Source organism: Sebastes umbrosus, chromosome 8 (genome assembly GCF_015220745.1).
Source record: "Sebastes umbrosus isolate fSebUmb1 chromosome 8, fSebUmb1.pri, whole genome shotgun sequence".
Lineage (NCBI taxonomy): Eukaryota > Metazoa > Chordata > Actinopteri > Perciformes > Sebastidae > Sebastes > Sebastes umbrosus.
The window spans coordinates 26,438,990-26,457,595 of record NC_051276.1 but is presented as its reverse complement, the minus strand read 5'-3'; the positions used below and the strand labels follow the sequence as shown (position 1 = coordinate 26,457,595).

General features: G+C 41.7%; 1 protein-coding gene across 2 annotated transcripts in view; it reads right to left on the bottom strand.

Annotated features, from left to right (window-relative positions):
• Positions 1-3,978: 3,978 nt before the first annotated feature.
• kremen1 (kringle containing transmembrane protein 1) overlaps positions 3,979-18,606 on the bottom strand; it is a 67,730-nt gene continuing 53,102 nt past the window's right edge. The window contains exons 4-9 of one of the 2 annotated variants that reach the window (XM_037778602.1): positions 17,440-17,564; positions 15,328-15,481; positions 13,887-14,219; positions 7,890-8,129; positions 7,208-7,292; positions 3,979-6,580 (exon numbers count right to left, since the gene is read on the bottom strand). In XM_037778602.1, the coding sequence (XP_037634530.1) occupies positions 6,421-6,580; positions 7,208-7,292; positions 7,890-8,129; positions 13,887-14,219; positions 15,328-15,481; positions 17,440-17,564 (1,097 nt within the window). In that variant the 3' untranslated portion in view covers positions 3,979-6,420. The remainder of the gene's footprint in view (positions 6,581-7,207; positions 7,293-7,889; positions 8,130-13,886; positions 14,220-15,327; positions 15,482-17,439; positions 17,565-18,606) is intronic. The other variant, XM_037778603.1, reaches the window with a different exon arrangement.

Here is an 18,606-nt window from a genome sequence, read left to right as displayed (position 1 = left end):
TTTCTGAAAGTTACAAATAGTCCCTTTAAGACATTTCAAATTTATTCCAATTGTTTTAACAGACCCCGATTGTTTTTTGTTTGTTTGTTTTTATTCATCTTACATTTTATTTGTTGTATAATTTATTTTATTTTTTATATTATTTTATACTGTAAAATATATTTGCAGAATTGTAATAAAACATTTTAAAAAACATGTTTATGAATATACTGTATTGAACTTTTGAAATAAAGTCTTGACAGTTTGCAGGAATCCTGTAGGTTGTTTCAGGTTTCAGGTTATTTATTGTCATATATATGCACAACAATAACAGAGAAGTAGTCATTGACAATGAAAATCTTGGATCTCAGGCTCCCCTCTAACAATACGCAAACAAATATGTATCTATAAAAATAAATAAATAATGAGTATCTAAGACAAAAAATAGTGCATATGTTTAAATATAGGCATAAAATATAACATACTGTATGTAAAATATAAAGTAAGATAATGAATAGGCCTATTTCTGATTTACTGACAAAATTATAATATAGCCTACAAAGAATTCAGGTAAATAGAAGCAGCACAGAACATATTAGAGTGGTAAAATACAAATACACATGAGAAGTATAAAATAACTTCGAAGGTCTTATTGATAACATTTTTATGTAGAAAAATAATATGATTGTGAATTAATCATTTAAAAAATGTTGGCGGAACTGACAATTTATTCATTCATTCATGTGCAATATCAATGTATACCACTGTGCAATACCCATAACCTGTACAATAACAACACTTCATATTTCATGTGCGATAATGTCTGTGTACTACTATATATTTTTTTACTACTATATTTGTATATATCTTCTATTTGTTTTCTATTTTTGCTTCATGATATGCTCTATGTAATATTATGTTATGTTATGTTATGTTATGTTATGTTATGTTATGTTATCTTATCTTATCTTATCTTATCTTTACAATGACATAAAAGCTACAAATCCTCATGTTTGACAAGTTGGAGCCAGTGAATATTTAACATTTTTGCAGGGTAAATGATTTTTTTCCTGCAGGCGGAGGTGAAAAGGCAGTGTACATAAACAGCTTTCAGCAGCATAAAGCTACAATAATAGAAGATAAATCTCAAGCATCAAACAGGCCAATGCACGTACTGTAAACCACTGAAGGGCATGAGAGTGCCTTAATTGCACCAGGGTCACAGACGAGTTTGCAGAGCGAGGCGGATCAAAACAGACAAGTTCCTGCACAGCCAGTAAACCTCTTTCACACAGTTCTTTTCCAAATCCATCAAGGGAGACCTGCTCCTTTTCCCCCGAACAGTCTCTCTCTCCTAATCTACCTGACTTCAGTACCCTGAGTGCAGAAAGTGGCAGGTATTGTCTTCCATTCTTCTCACTTTCTCGTTCTGACAGTAACCAGACACTGCCCCGTATTGTCCCATTGTTGCCTTAATTACTGGTCGAGTCGGGTTCAGAGGGTTCAGCTTACATCGCTCTTTTCCTTGGCTATGGGAAGGTTGACTGGAAGGGTGGGGGGGGTCTGCAGGCCAAGTCCTTTTCACAGGGACCCAGAGGAGTGATGATAAAGCTCAGAGTCTGGCTAAGGATTAATGTTACAGCTTCACAATTGCTTTTGAGGAAAAAAGAACATTTTGAGGTCAATGGGAGGGTGCGTAGAAGGCCACTAAGATTTGATATCTTACTGTGGTTGTATGGATGTCTGAACTTTTGCAGGAAGTCCTACTAAACCTCAGCTAAGAAGAAATATTCATCTTTTTGTAACATGCAGCTTGTTTGTGGCTAATAAAGTTTCCTTTATTACCCATAACAAGCAAAAAAAAAAGGATACCATTAGTACCAAGCATCATTATTGGGGTACTTTTGAGGAAATGTGCTCAAACATCATATCACCAGTAGAGGGAGGAAGAGAGTCGTTTTCAATTTTCTGTTTCCTGTACTGGAATGTGTGTGTTTCTGATAGAAGATGAAACTATTTTGTCTCCAAATGACCTGAAGCTAATAGCAGGTTTTATGTTAAGGCTCGCCCCCTCCTGCTGCCCCCATGTTTGGAAAAAACGCAGCAAAAGTCCCCTCTTGGATGCCCCTATGGTAGATAAAATGTGATAAAGTGCCCTCCAGGGTGCCCTTCCAGAGGAGGAAACATGATGCATTGCCATATAGGCATGCTGGAAAACGGATTGAAACTATTTTACCATAAATGCATCATCACTTCCTGCGCACTGGTGCCCCACAGTCTGCTACAGTTTGGGTTTAACTTTGGTAAGTTATCAAAAAAACGGAGAAACTAGTTTAGTGGATTTGTGGCTGCAAAACTGTTCTGCTAATCTTAGTGTTGATGGATAAACTAAATAATACAGCTGATTTTATTTGTTCGTGTTTTGGGTTAAAATAACTACAAACACAAAGACAACTACACATTGTTGGTTTCACATGGGATGCGTACTCCGGTGTTCTGGGTGAAAACTCTGTGTTTTACGTCACCGACTTCCAGCCCTTATGGAGTTTCACGCTGTCTATACTACAGCGCCTGACTTCCACTTCTGCTCCTGTCATAATTACTACGGTCGCTTGAGGTCGCTGTCTTGTTCTTTTATACCTTCTTTCGGTGATCTACCATGTGATTAGATGATAAAACCTACTAGTGGGTGTAGTAGGCCCCTACTGACCCACATCTATGGGGCTTATAGCGACCGATAACGCCTATTTAATAGCCTGACAACAGTTTAAGCGGCTGGATTTCTGAATGACTTTTCAATGTAGCATAAAGAAGTTCGGCACAAGGTTTTTGCTGTAAAATGTGGTTCAGTCAGAAGCATCAGAGGCTCACTGGTAACGTGATTTGGGATTTTTGGAAGCCTTACAGCCAAGACACTTTTCAGGAAACCTAGAAAGTTTCACCTCCGTGTTTTTGACAAATTGTGAGGTCTCGTTATTGTACATGCACTTCCATATGAGCCTGTTTGGACGCACTTGCAAAACATTTTTAGAGGAACATTTTGCTGCTCCGTGGAGTTGCCAACAAATAGCGAGCGCACGCTGCTGCCCAGTTTCTCAGAAACAAAACCAGCTCTTAAACAGTTTGCGAGTGAGCACTTGATGAAAGAAACACCTTTCACGGATTAAGAAATCATCATTGCAAACATCCCAAGTGTTCCAGCTTATTACACGTCCTCCCATGTTTGTTTTTTTCACGGTGTTCCAGTTGTAAAGCCGAACTCCTGCTGTTACCCTCTAAAATGTGCAGGTTGCATGCTTGACCTCATCCCGGAGAGGGGAACCAATGGGTTACACATGGCACTGCAAATCCTCCCTCCGTGTTTGTGCATCTCCAAACAGTCTGGGAGTCATTTCGCATATCTGATAAGTATTTAGCTCCACAGAAAAAAAAAAAAAAAGAGGGTGCAGATGTCCCACCACGCAAACAACACAGGCTTTTTCAAATGGGATGGTTTCAAATGGAAAAGTGAATGGGATTAGCTTGATCCAGTCTTTGTGGCCCATATGCTTCTCAGCCACTTCGGTACGTAATATTGTGTGCGATTAAGAAATAAATGGAGTTTTATTAACAAAACAAAAGAAGAAGCACAACACAAGCTTAAGAAACATGCATACAGTGTTTATTTTGCAACCAGGACACATTAAATAAAACTACAAAGATACTTCACTTATACAAAAGATAGATTATATCCCATTCACATACAAAATAACAATAATTTACTGTATAAATTAAACATTTCACTATTTTTGCTATTTACAATTTCATGAAAACAATGATTTTGGCCCCTCCAGATCATTCCCCACGTAATTTCACGTCTACAAGCTCTCCAGGACATTCACATCAACGACAGTTTGCACCGCTCAGAAGATGGCGAGGAATTTTCCGATCGACTGGAAGACGGGACAGAAAATGGGAGTTTGCATAATTCACCGGGCTATCCAAACAAATATGCCCTTGTTAGATTTTATCTGTCAGATTTCGTTAGTTTGTGTTTGATTTGAACGCACATTAATTTCCCATCGCTCTCACATCTTTGCTCTTTTTTTTTTTTTTCCTCCCTCTCTCTACGCATGGTCTGCCCTGAACATCACAGACCCAGGGGCATGTGCTCTTGTCTTGCAATAATTAACATGAGTTACAGTCGAGCAGACAGGCAGAACACACACATTTTTACAATATTCTGATTGGGGAAAGAACGGTTCTTTCTTGTTTTATGCGCCTCAAATTCTGCTCTGATTCTTGGAAAGCTATTTGACTTGAATGTCACTGTGATGCTGCATCGTGTATAAAATGTGACCTTTTGTCTCAAGTGCTCAGGTTGCTGCACAAAGTACTTTTTTAATCTTTTCACTGAATGCAACAGTGAATGTACTATTTCATCTTGTAAGTAGAAGCAAATTTAAGTGCATTGATGTTTCGAACCTCTCCTTTATATATCCTGTCACTGATTCGAAGAGTTTTTGCGGTGACCATCTGCAGAAACATCCAGTCCCAAGACAGGAAAGGCCAATTACTATGCCAATGGCGGACTAGTAGATTTTGACCTTTCACAAGTAGTTTAAATGTCACAGCAATGCACAGAAACCATCACAGCTATAAACCAGCTGACGGCTTGTGCATCGTGCCATTGAGTGGTTATATTTCTGTCTGGGTATATTGTTTGCGCTCAACCTCATGGCCTGAAATCAAGGTGACAAGTAAAACCTTCCAGGTCTGCAGCATCTTGTAGAATTTAAGCAATTTACTGCCGTCTACGGAGAGAGAAAATGCATTCCACCTTTGAGCTAAGTTGACGAGGAAGTACTTTGACGGGTCTCTCAAATGCTTTGCCGAGGCACAAAATGAAAGAGCGGACATAAATATCATCAATCCCACACTGAATTACATAATATACAACATTATTCGCCCCCCTCCCCTGTAATCAAAAGACAACTTAATGTGAACAATATGTTCAGTAAATGTCCAAGACTACACACACAGAAATTAGAAACAAAGATTTATTTTAAAGCCTCGACTACATGAAGAGTTCTATCCCAAAAGGCTGTGTGTTCATTTTGGAAAACAAACAAAAAAATCATCTAATGTCCATCATGTAATAAAAATGTAAAATATCTAGTCTGCAGAGGTGTTCAGTTGAGTGTACTATGTTTAAAATATTTAATGCTTTCAATCGCTGTACAAGATCATTTTTTTTAACTTTACATTTAAGTGGTGGAAATCCTATTTTGGAATGAAACTCTTCAAATCCACGCTGATTTTAAAGAAGTGCAGACTCTTGTGAGGGAGACCCATGAAAGAAACAGATGTGATGCAGCTGAGACAAGAGAAGAGGAGATCCTTAAGGCACTTGGACACCATCAAACCGGAAAGACTCCCTCCCACAACCGAGCAGGAAAAAAGCCCTCAGATCTTCCCAAGCCTCCCTAAATGGCAGTTTTTCTGCAAACTGCATCACCCAACCCCCCCCCTTCAGTGAACAACGCTACTTATCTCTCCACCCAAATCCACATGAGCGCTGAGGGACCGAGTGGGCGAGCGCGCTCTCTCTGTCTCTGATCTTTTCATTTTATGGCGAGTGATTCATCCCCAAAGTGCTGTGATATCTACGTTGCGTTTGACGTTTTCCACGTCCTGTTTCCTTCTCCTCAGAAAGCTGGTTGTCACGTAGAACACATCAAAAAGAAACATTAGCACTTTGCATATGGAATCAAGAAGACAAATAAATATATAACTCTTTGGATGGGAGGATTCTGGTTTTTGGCTGCAGGTGTTCATCGTCCATATGAGGCAGTTAGAAGAGTTATACAAAACTGTTAAGTGTTACACCATACGTGTATCTTCATCCTTTCCTTGATGCGGATGAAGATTCGGTTGCCGCTGTGACTCTGAAGCACCAGGAAGAGGTAAACCTCTCTGTTTCCTAAAGTGAACAGCGAAGTTAGCCGTTATTCTGCACCCGGCTATGTTTGAGGTGATTCTGCAGTCTGGAAGGGTTTTTTGGAGGTATGTTGATTGTTAGGGACATCCGTGGGTGATGGAAATGGAGCCTCGCTGAACCAGAGGCGCTTCCCGCATGTTAAAAGCGTCCTTGTGTCTTTGTCAGAGCTGCAGATCGTCCTCCATCTACTCCTTCACTCTCCTCTCCCACACTGAGGTCACTGACAGCCCTGCCTGACCCCCTCCTCTTTGGTGCTGAGCAGGATGGGAGGGCCCAGCCACTTCGGCCCACGGGCCACTTAGTAGCATTTAGTCAGTTGTCGTTAGCCACTCAGTTGTTGGCTTGTTGGCGTAGCGCCTCGTATAGTTTCATCGTCCGAGGGCATGGCATCTGACGGCCCTTGTACAGAGTGGTTGTGGGTGGCGGTAGCGTTTGGTTAACGGTGGGGCGCAGCAGTGGCGCTAGTTGCCCACCAGGGGGCTGAGGTCGCCGTGGTGGTTCTTTAGCTTCTTCTTGAAGAGGGAGATGGTAGAGGGTCGGTACAGGATGATCCAAGGCTCGGAGGACGCCGTGCTTTGGCTGCAGCTGTCTGAACCGCTGACCGTCGGGATGTTCGGAGACCTGAGAGGGAAAATGAGGAGGAGATAAAAAGAGACAGAGAAGAGGTAGAGAGAGAGAGAGAGAGGGGAAGCAGAGGAATTAGAAAAGAGAGTCATGGACAGACAGTGATTTACAAAGGGTGTCATACTGATACTGATTTGAACAGCACCCACCAGCCCTTTTTCCTTTGTAGTCTGCCTCACGCTTTCATTGTTATATTAATTGTCTGTTTATTTAACACATCCGGTTTTATGTTGCTTCCCTTTCCCGTAACAAGCTGGGTCTTCTTTCTAATTTGTTTATTCTTTTGTATTTCCTGTGTTGCTACAATGACGGGAATCTGTGAATTTTCCCTTTATAGCTGTAACTTCTTCAATTATGAGTCACTGACAGGAAACAAAACAAGTGTCACATAGCCTAACTTCTATGTGTGATCATAGGAAGTCCCTCTGGGCCGACCTTGGCTCTCATTTTGTATGTTCCTAAGATGCTATAATCGTGGAAAAATGCAACAAATGTGTGAATGTCATCCTGTTCTTTCATCTTTTCCCAATATGACATGAATGAAGCATAACACTACAGATTACAGAATGCTTTGGCATCTTATGCTTGGTTGGTCATGCACACCTCGAACATCCTCGTACTTACTTGACCGTGATGTGCAGCAGCAGCTTCGCCACCATGGCTATGACTGTCAGAATGAGCAGAGCAGCCAGAGCGTAAATGGTCCACACTACAGAGAGGGAGCAACGCAGCAACAAGACATCAGATATCGAATCACGGTAATAAAAACAAACTGAAGCAGACTGAAGGGATTAGCAAGCGAAGGATTATTCGAGCACCGCTGGCGCACCTGTTAGCAGTGTTCAGCCAGCAAATTGTCAAGAAATGATGATGCATTCTCGATGCACATCTGTTCTCTTCGGGTTGAGAAACACATCAGATCTCCCTTTGAGACAGAGCGCTCCGAGTTTGGAAAGAGTAGTATTTGACGAAAGTAGGAAAGCACAGAACACGTCAGTCCACCCTGCGCAGCTTTGACAAGAGGCCTGATTGTGATCAGCAGGGAGACCCAAAGTAACTTCAAGTTATGAATCACTGACAGGAAAAAACAAGCGTCAAGCAGCATTACTTCAATGTGTGATCACAGGAAGTCACTCTGGGCCAAAGCTTCCAGAAGCCCTCTCATCAAACTAAGATGATTTTAATACTTTCAGAGAAACCAGGTCATGCAAAAACGGGAGCTCTAGCTCCGAGAAACCTCCCACAGCATCCCTGCAGAGGTAGAGAGAGGTGCAGTAGGTGCAGTGTATCATGGGTGTTAACATACTAGCGCTGTGGCCGGTGGTCTCGCCGCGTCCAGCCCACTGACCTGGCATGTTGTGCTCCGGTTTACCGGGGCTGGACGTGATCACGTAGAGGATTTGGGTGGAACGTCCGTTAGAAGTGCTGTTCGATCTCTCGGTGACGCCGCCAACTAGCCGGGGCCCCGCCGTGCTGGAGACGTTCCCTCCTTCATCCTCACCAGCTCCCTCAGCCTCCATTGTTCTGGTGTCTTGGCTTCTCAGTGCTGAGGAGACAAGAAAAAGAGCAGATTTAGACAGGTTCATAGACAGTTGGATGTTGTTCCTTACTTATTTATTATATATTTTAGGGCTGTAAATCGATTTAATCGCGATTAATCGCATGGTTGTCCATAGTTAGTAGTTAGCTAGTCGTTTTATCTGTCAAAAATGCACCTTAAAGGGAGATTACTCTCTTTTCAACATGGGAATGGACAAATATGCTTGCTTTGTGCAAATGTATGTATTCACTTATTATTGTAAATCAATTAACAACACAAAACAATGGCAAATATTGTACAGAAACCCCAACCATGTCATACTAGCTTGTCGTGAAGGAGGCTAAATAACGCTCTAAACTTACGCTAAATTTTGGTGAGGAAAAACTGGCATGGCCATTTTTAAAGGGGTCCCTTGACCTCTGACCTCAAGATATGTGATGAAAATGGGTTCTATGGGTACCCACGAGTCTCCCCTTTACAGACATACCCACTTTATGATGATCACATGCAGTTTGGGGCAAGTCATAGTCAAGTCAGCACACTGACACACTGACAGCTGTTGTTGCCTGTTGGGCTGCAGTTTGCCATGTTATGATTTGAGCATAATCTTTATGCTAAATGCAGTACCTGTGAGGGTTTCTGGACAATATTTGTCATTGTTTTGTGTTGTTAATTGATTTCCAATAATAATATATACATACATTTGCATAAAGCAAGCATATTTGCCCACTCCCATGTTGATTAATTCTCTCCCAATTAATCACTATTAAACATTTTAATCGATTGACAGCCCTATCCTTTACACACCAAGTAGATACGAAGCAACATTATCAATCATTTGGAGTCATGTTTTGGCCATCTATCTAATGCACATACAATATTCACTCTCATTATAGGACTGCTTTTGGTCTCTACCAACTCTTGCGGGAAAAATCTGTCTCTTTAGCAGCTAAATGCTCCACGAACAAATGTTCACTAGCTAATTTCTAACTTTGTCTGTCTACTGTTTGGTGCTAGACAGGTAGCATACAGTGAGATGTTAGAGCTGCTGTGGCCAAAAACAATGGAGATGAGAGTGGTGAGCCAAAACTGTAAAGTTGCTGCTTTAAAGTACTTTTATATCTGTCAATAACAACAAAACAAACATCAACGCTGTTGCTAAGCGCCATCACTTTTACTTATATTGCAATCACTGACAATTGTGAAGAGTGAGTCTTTATTTAGCTCTATGTAATTTGCATATAATTATCCATGATCTGTAAAGCAGACAACAAAAGGAAAAGGGTGGATGGAAGAGGCAAACAGGCTGACATTTTCATCACTGAAGAAAATACATTATTCAATTTGTACATCTTGTAACGTCTGAGTCGTTTCTCAGCCGTAAGTAATAAAGTTAGTCTTTCCATCTTCTTATTAATCTTGATAATATACTTAATTCCAGCCATATTGCCCAGCTCTAATTGGACTACTGTTGCCGTTCTCTGCAATGTGACATATCACCTCTTCAAAAATGTGACTATTTCTATGTGTTACAGGCTTTCACAGCTCCGACGGAGAGGAGTGGTGAGCGGTGCATGTTGTGCCAGAGACACAGAAGAGGAAAAGCTCTGCCATGTAATTTCTACAAGCTGAGGACACATATCACTTAACGCCCCTTTAATTATCCCCGTGGGCAAACTGGGCTGTTGCAGCAAGCACGCAGTAATAGGATACATCATGTTGTTAAAAGAGTATACAGTGGAGTCACGAGTGAATATTTAATACTAACTGTGTTTGTTAAGAAACAGATTGACTCATGCGTGCTGTAAACATGTGGTGTTCAGAGCTTTTCTGTCATCAGTCAAAGAGTGTTTGCAATAAATTCGGTTTGTTTTAACCTGCTCATAGCACCAGATGTGGCAGCGTTTGCTTCATAAAACAACTGTGCCAGAGAGCGTGGACTATTTCAACTCATTTATGTGTTCCCAGAAGGAAACAACATCCCAAATAAGATCTCCTCTGCCTTTCATTTACTTCTCCCAAACATAGACACGATTTATTTAAAAATCACTGTGTGATTTTGAGAGTTTTTCTTCTTGCTCCTGAGAAACAAACAGTAGCATTGATTTGCCGTGTGGTTTGGTGAAGAGAAACATCTCAGAAATCTCTCAGCAGTCTGTGATTGTAGTCATCTCTAAATAAGATCAGCTTTTCTTATTTGCCTCAAACACATCTCGCAAAGAGGTCTCTTTCCATTGCTCCTAAGAGGGAAGGAAGCAGGAATAATTTCAGATATTGGTGATTCCAAATGAATATAACTATTATTCTAAACTTGACACAACATCCTAAGGTTAAAAGTAGCTCGTAATCAGCCTAGTTAGCAGAGACAGTCAGTCCTAACTTTAAGACGGCTATGTGTTTTGTTTTAGAGTAATAGATCACTCAAAGCCTTTTAGCACTGACACTAGCCCCTCAGAGAAGTTAGAGGTCGTCCAGAGGACTCACATGGACCTGATCCCAATCAGTCATGTCTTTGAAAAATACGAGGATAATAAACTTTTAAAAGCATAGTTGGATGGTGGGAGAGTTAATAAAGATCCAGTCGGCTCACCAACAGATCAAAAACAGTCCAATAACACTGGAGATGATGGTTTACACAAATCAAACCAAACATATGCTTTTCAGACCTCAATTTGTACAATAGGTCATTAACTGTACAATAATTAATCAACAGCTGCAATAAAATCAATCAAACTACCTACCTACGTATCTACCTACCTACGTATCTATCTATCTATCTATCTATCTATCTATCTATCTATCTATCTATCTATCTATCTATCGATCTATCTACCTACCTACCTACCTACCTAACTATCTACCTTCCTTCCTTCCTACCTTCCTACCTACCTACCTACCTACCTTCCTAGCTATCTATCTACCTACCTACCTTCCTTCCTTCCTTCTTTCCTTCCTACTTACCTACCTACCTACCTTCCTAATTACCTACCTACCTACCTACCTTCCTTCCTTCCTTCCTACCTACCTTCCTAACTATCTATCTACCTACCTACCTTCCATCCTTCCTTCCTTCCTTCCTTCCTTCCTTCCTTCCTTCCTACCTACCTACCTACCTACCTTCCTAACTATCTAACTACCTACCTACATTCCTTCCTTCCTACCTACCTACCTACCTACCTACCTACCTACCTACCTACCTACCTACCTACCTTCCTTCCTTCCTTCCTTCCTTCCTTCCTTCCTACCTACCTACCTACCTACCTACTTTCCTAATTACCTACCTACCTACCTTCCTTCCTTCCTTCCTACCTACCTACCTACCTACCTACCTACCTACCTACCTACCTACCTACCTACCTACCTACCTATCTACCTACCTACCTACTTTCCTAATTACCTACCTACCTACCTTCCTTCCTTCCTACCTACCTACCTACCTTCCTTGTCTTATTTCATTTGGTTAATATATTATTTCACATTCGCTGCAGACATAGTGAGTAAGTTCATTCATGAAACATGATGTCATCCATAGCAACAGGGTCAACCCCACCTCTCCTCTTGTCTTAAGACTAAAAGTTGCTCTCAACAGCTTTGTGAACATCAACATCGACTTCAGAGGTCTCCTAGTGGTGAGATGAGATACCCTCCAAACTAAATGTTCAACCCCACCCATCCTGTGTCCGATGTAAGTTAAATCAAACACCCAGAACTAATTCTAAATGCTGCTTGATCCAGGCCGGTTCCACTCATCCATGAATGGTGGTCGGATGTTAAAGCAGCGTGGGATTTTTTCTTTTCTTTTCACATAATAGTTCAACGTAACTGTGATGTTCCCAGAACTTCCCACATGTTCCCCATTTGCAAACAAAATACCATGCCTCAAACCCGGGCTCAGCTGAAATACTCCTCCGTCGACCGCCATCTGAGAGCGTTTATTCTGAAATTACCGCTTCGACTGCTCGGCGTGACACAGAGGAGATATTAGATGTATTATTCAGTGCCGACTCTTCGACTTTAACTTTGTTTAACTGTTGTCTTTCTGTTTCTGTTATTGGTCTCTGAACGCCAGTCACTGTGTATTTCTCTCTCTATCTTTCTGTAAAAAAAAAAACCTATTACTCCAGGAGGTGACCTTTTCTCATATTATGTCTCAGATTCCATTTCTTGGCTACATGATGCCTAACACAAAACAAGAACCAAGACGTGAGCAGAAAGAATCGTGCCTGTCCAGAGGTCAGAGGATTTTGACCTCCCGATATTGTTTTTACTGTAACGCCACCGGCGAGAAAAAAATGACAGGGGATTACAAATAGAGGCAGAGAGGAGGGGAGGAGCAGCGACAGATTGCCTCACAGTGAAGCGAGCTGTGAGCTTGAATGTCACCTACACTATCAGGGTGTGCTCCTCTCATGCCTCCAGAAATTAAGCTATTAATTTTGTTTTTTCAGAGTTTTCATGCAGCTACTTTGAGAGAACGTACAGCAATATGAACATTTCGTTTTCCACATTAGTCTTTCTACTAGGGCTGTCAAGGTTAACGAGATAATAACGCATTAACGCAAATTTGTTTTTAACGCCACTAATTTCTTTAACGCATTAACGCATCTTGTGATTTTTAGTTTGTAGCGGGCTCAGTTTTAAAGCTAGAGTGAAGACACTGGTATCATATGAAACTAGAAAACCTAATAAATTCATTGGTACCACCCATGTCATACTAGCTTGCTTCGAAAGAGGTTAAATAACACTCCAAACTTACGCTTAATTTTAGCAAGGAAAAACTGGCATGGCCATTTTCAAAGGGGTCCCTTGACCTCTGACCTCAAGATTTGTGAATGAAATGAAGTCATAGTCAAGTCAGCACACTGACACACTGACAGCTGTTGTTGCCTGTTGGGCTTCAGTTTGTCATTTTATGATTTGAGCATATTTTTATGCTAAATGCAGTACCTGTGAGGGTTTCATTTGTCATTGTTTTGTGTTGTTAACTGATTTCCAATAATTAATATATACATATATTTGCATAAAACAAGCATATTTGCCCACTCCCATGTTGATAAGAGTATTAAATACTTAACAAATCTCCCTTTAAGGTGATTAATTTGTGATTAATAGCGATTAACTATGGACAATCATGCGATTAATTGCACTATTTTAATCGACTCACAGCCCTAGTTTCTACATTTTCCACATTAGTCTGGAGAGAGAGATAACAAATATTTGCTGTGAGGTCTTCGACTTTCTGTGAGCCATAGCTCCCCAGCTGTATGTCTGCTCTACAGTGAATTCAAGCTATCAGAAGGCGCGATGCATCACAGTATTTTGTATGTAGGTGGCATAAAAACTCGCAGTGCAATTCACCAAGGAACACTCTGGAGAAGCAAAGCAGCCTGCCGCGGCTTGATAAGAGAGCGAGTTCCTAGAAAAACAAAACATTATTTAAATATGCAGTATCACCCGGGGCTGTGAGACATTGACTAGCAAATGAAAAGAGAAAAGGGCCCTGCCAGTGGCGAGACAACTGCCTCACCACAGCTAAAAGGCATTAAACCAGGGCTGCAATGCAAAACTCCATCATGGAGCCAACAAGTCAGCACGCACCTGATCATGCAAATGTGGCTCTCGGTGGGTTTGAGGGTGGGGATTTTAGTCAAACCAAACATGAGAAGGGATACGAAGCTTTGACACATTTTACAAAAATCTTCAAATTCTTCATTTGACGCAACGCTTCTCAGCAGGAATACTAAAAAGCAAGCGAAATCCTACCTTGGTAAAGCAGAGCAAATCCCTGGGCCTGGTTGGTGCGGTCTGAGTAGAAGTACAGTATGACATAGTCGCCTGTGACGTTCACCAGCTCCCTCGGCGGGCTGCGCCAGTCGAAGCGCGCCAACACCTTGTTGGTGTAGCCGTCCAGGAGCTCCACCATGTCCGTCTGGTCGGAGATCTCAAAGAAGGTGAAGTTGAAGAGGATGGCGTAGGATCCAGGAATGTGGACAGTCCAGTAGCAAACGCGGCCAGCATTGTACTTGTCGGGGAAGTCAGGGGAGTAGATCACCCCTGATGGGTCGGAGTAGTTTCCACCACATGCCCCCACTCGGGCTGCAAGGAAGAAGAGAAAAAAATAGTCAGTGATGCACTCAAAGCTTACAAGCAGTTGAGATTGTTAAGATTGTTCAGTCTATGAGCTGATTACTGGCTTATCTTTGGTCTCATGAGTATCTTGGTAACAGACATCATGTCTCAGGATTTCATGGCACTGAATGAGGATGCATCAATCTGATACACCAGATTGGTATCAGCCCCATTACTGACTTTAGTAAAGTAGCAGTGGGTAGAATTGGAGCAAATAGGATTAAAAAAAGTTATTTTAATAAAACGGTCACTAAATCCTGACAGTGGTGCATGAGACAGGTAATCTGAAAAAAATCATGTGCCTCTGTGTCCTCCGGTGCTCCTAATGGCATCTGCAAGATTTCACAGACCGGAGGAAAACAACCAATCAGAGCTGATCTGGAGTCTGCCGTCTCTGAGCAGCTGTCAATCACTCACTAACTCCGATCAAACGGTCAAACTAGGGACCGCTGCTCAAATATGAATCAATATTCTGTTACTGTAATGCCTATTTCTCTCCTCACATGTTTTCAGAAACATCTTGTAGTGTACTGTTTCAGTGAAGTTTGAATGAAGTGTCTTTTACGACGATTAGCGAGGTAAAATGACTGTTTCCTGACTGGAGTCTGGTGGCTTTGAGGAGAGCATAGTAATTGTTGTTTTGTACGTTAATAAATTATAATAACTGTCCAAATCGCTGTTGATTTTATTTATTATATATTCACTTCAACGCACATCACACAGCATCGCACCGGAAAAGGGGCGAATATAAGCGTGTCCACCCGGGTGTCACGTTTCCATCACTGCCGATCGGAGCTGGAGCCGATAAATACCCGTGACTACTGCAGAGCCATTTATCCCAGGAATCAATGACGATTGTAACCTTTACCAGATGTTAGTGGGTGTAAGTAGGTTTTTTGTCCAGTGGTAAAGGGGCTCAAGAGCACTAAGGGTTAATACCACAGATGTATTTGTATAAGGGATTTACCTTATATTGCTTTGGAAATCTTAAAATTAAAGTTGGTTGTATCCCCCCCCAGAATTCATTAGAATTCATACTAATAGATCACAGAGTCAGACCCAGAGTGACACTCACTGTCGAAGATGATGACCCAGCCGTCTCCACCGCAGGGCTGGGTGTGGTCGCCGAAGCAAACATGGTTACACTCCATGCTAGGCGACTCGCCGTGGTCACGCTGGTCCACTTCGTTGCCACAGAAACAGGCATATCCTGACTCCATGCCGGCGAGCTGCAAAACACAAAAGGAGTTATGCAAATTATTGCATCAGCAATTCAAAACAAACTTTGGGCAACACTTCCCATTATGCTATTCATTATAAATCCATTTGGCGTGGGTGCCGGCGGGGAAAGCAGAGAGCAAACTTTGCGGAGGAAACATGAAGATTCTGGATATTCAAAATGGCATTTTCCCCATAAATTTCTACACGATTACATGACAACTTTGCATCAAAATAAAATAAGTTTGCAAATACATAACACATTCAAATAAAAGTAGTTTTATAGGTTGTGTTTTTTCATATCAGCTTTATGTGTGTTCACACTTAGTAAACAGTTCACTGCATGGAGCTCCTTCTCTCTTTGAAATGAAAGCGACTTGAGTCTGAAATGCCCTAATTGCTCTTTTTCTCATGATTACATGATGCTGTAATCTGAGTCTGGATAACCACAACCTCTCAGCTGATTAGAAGCCTTCTTTCAAACACACAGCTGCACACAGAGAATAAACCTTACAGAAATAGCACCTATCTATCTTTCAAACCACAACTGTTAGTTAAACTGTCCCTGAAAGCGTCGGAGCAGGAATGCGAAACGTCAAAAACCTTCACACATCTTGACCTCGCCACCACTGGCTGCTTGTTCTCAAAAGAGCTATTGTCCTTCATTCAAAAGGACACCATTGTCCAATTTTCAGGCCCTAAATGAATTCACACAACTGAAGGTACTGCATCATTTCCCACTCTGCGTCGTTTCTCATGGAATAGGAATTTATGGAGCCCCTGCTCTCGTCAAGATGTTCCAAGCTACGTCCTTTGTTGCATTATTCTATCTGATGAAGTAACACCAACGTGAATACTTCTGGCAGAGCGAAACAAGCGATGGATTGCTGTCTAACTCATCAGGCATGCTCTTTGTCAAAAAGTCACGCGGGATGCATACTTCCGAGCACCGACGTCTCACATGCGCATTAAGGACGGTGACAGTCCAAGGGTAGGCAGACGATGCCAATCTGCCACCACATCCTGTAACATCTGCTGAATTTAGAGGGGAGGGGGGGGGGCTGTCAGTATCTGTCAATGCAGACGGAGCTGAACCGGATCTGCTGAGACAGAAAATGAACACCTGGCACTGTTTATAGCTGGGACAATGGCGTGCCAGATACAGAGATGAGAAATATGTATTGAAGAGGAGGTGCCCACTGGGCTAATAACCGTTCATTTCCAGCTGTCAGCCTTGATTGCTGTGATGATTTGTCATCTGCTGGTTGGTTTGAAACAGGATGTTTGATGGCTGAATAAAGAGGGTATAGACCGCACTGGGCACCATGGAGATAACTGTCAGGAAATTGCTCGTAAACGCAGATGATTTACATAAAAGCTTGACTATTGCTAGAGCCAGCTCGAGTCCATTTTAGACAGGACAAAGGCAATTGACTGGACACTTTCTCATCCGATGAGAAGACACATTTGAACTTTCCAGTACGAATGCCAGGATAAAGGAGTCAGTAATTTGAGTCTTTTTTTTTTATCTCTTTTAGTTTTTAATGTTTTGTTCCTGAACATCTCTTAGGTTAAAGACAGCGGGCAACGTCCAGGTCTGAATTGTGAAGCCAATGTGGAAGTGCCTTAAACTTGCATTCTTTCTAATAGCCAGCAGGGGGCGACTCCTCTGGTTGCAAAAAGAAGTCTGATTGTATAGAAGTCTGTGATAAAATGAGCCTACTTCTCACTTGATTTATTACCTCAGTAAACATTGTAAACATGAGTTTATGGTCTCAATCACTAGTTTCAAGTCTTCTTCAATACAGCATGATGTTCATTTAGTAAATCAAGACGGTGACGAACAAAATGCCGAACTCGAGGCTTCAAAACGGCAGTCCACAAACCAATGTGTGACATCCCGGGGACCGTGTCCACTTCTTAGATACAGTCTATGATTACAGGTTTCTACTTTAGGTTTAAATCTCACCTTGTATCTCTGCTTCCTACAGAAGCTAATACAGTTCTGGATGGTGAGTTTGTTGGAGGTCTCGCTGGTGCCAGACAGAGTGGGCGGGTCACCACTGTCTTTGAAGCAGCCCAAGTTCCCTGGCACTGTAGGGAGACAAGAAGAGGGTGAAAAAAAAGATCAGTTACACACAACTTAGAGGCAATCTGTATCAAACGCTGATTATTAGCATATGAAGGGTTTCCTCTTTGATTCATTGCAGGGATCAGTCCCTGGTTTGTATTTTATGAAACACATCATCATACGCTGCATGCCTTGAACCCTCATGTGCCTCGTCCAAGTTTTTTGACTCTAATAATCATGTTTGTGATTAACATTTTGCGTCATCATCCCGCCCCCAAAGAACAATCTATGGTGACACACTCTATAAAATATTCAGGCCTCTGTTTGAATGTTTTGGTGTGAATTGCCAACTGCCAAGCCAACTATTTGGCCTCTGAGGAAAAGAGAAGAGGAGGAGGAGGAAGAGAGAGGGAGGGAAGACGGGTGAAGGGGACAGGGATGTTTATGTCATAGCGAGAGAGAGCTGGAATCTAGAAAATGTACCCCGTCAGATGTGAGCGCAAGTTGCATCAGATTAGGAATACAATAACGTTTTCTACATGTGTGATATTGCGTGTGTGGTGTGCCAAGAAATGGGGGAAAAAAAAGTTATATAGCGCCTTTCCAGATGGTATTTGACATAATGGCAACATCTGGAAGGAGGCCAAGTCCAACACCATATGTCTGCATTAAACGCAGGTTTAAAAAGTGATATTGGAGCGTGAGCAAATATTAATGCTGCAAAGTTTTCGGTTTCACTGCTGCTACCTGAGATAAACTTTCATACAACAATGCAAGCAGCAACTACATACAACTCCTACATCTCAGATTTACTTTTTTATACCCTCTTGGTTTTGACCGTTGTTGCAGCCCGTCACATCAATAACTATTGAACATTAAAATGTTTGTTAGGCAAGGCCTCGGGATGTATGACACAAATAGGCCAACAATCGCAGATGGATCACAGACCACACGGATGGAAGATGGATGCTGACACCTTTCCAGATCAAATTCAAGTCAGACAAATCAGCCCGCCTCCCTTAATCCGTTGTGTATTCATCAAATACTATGCAATCTTTCAAAATC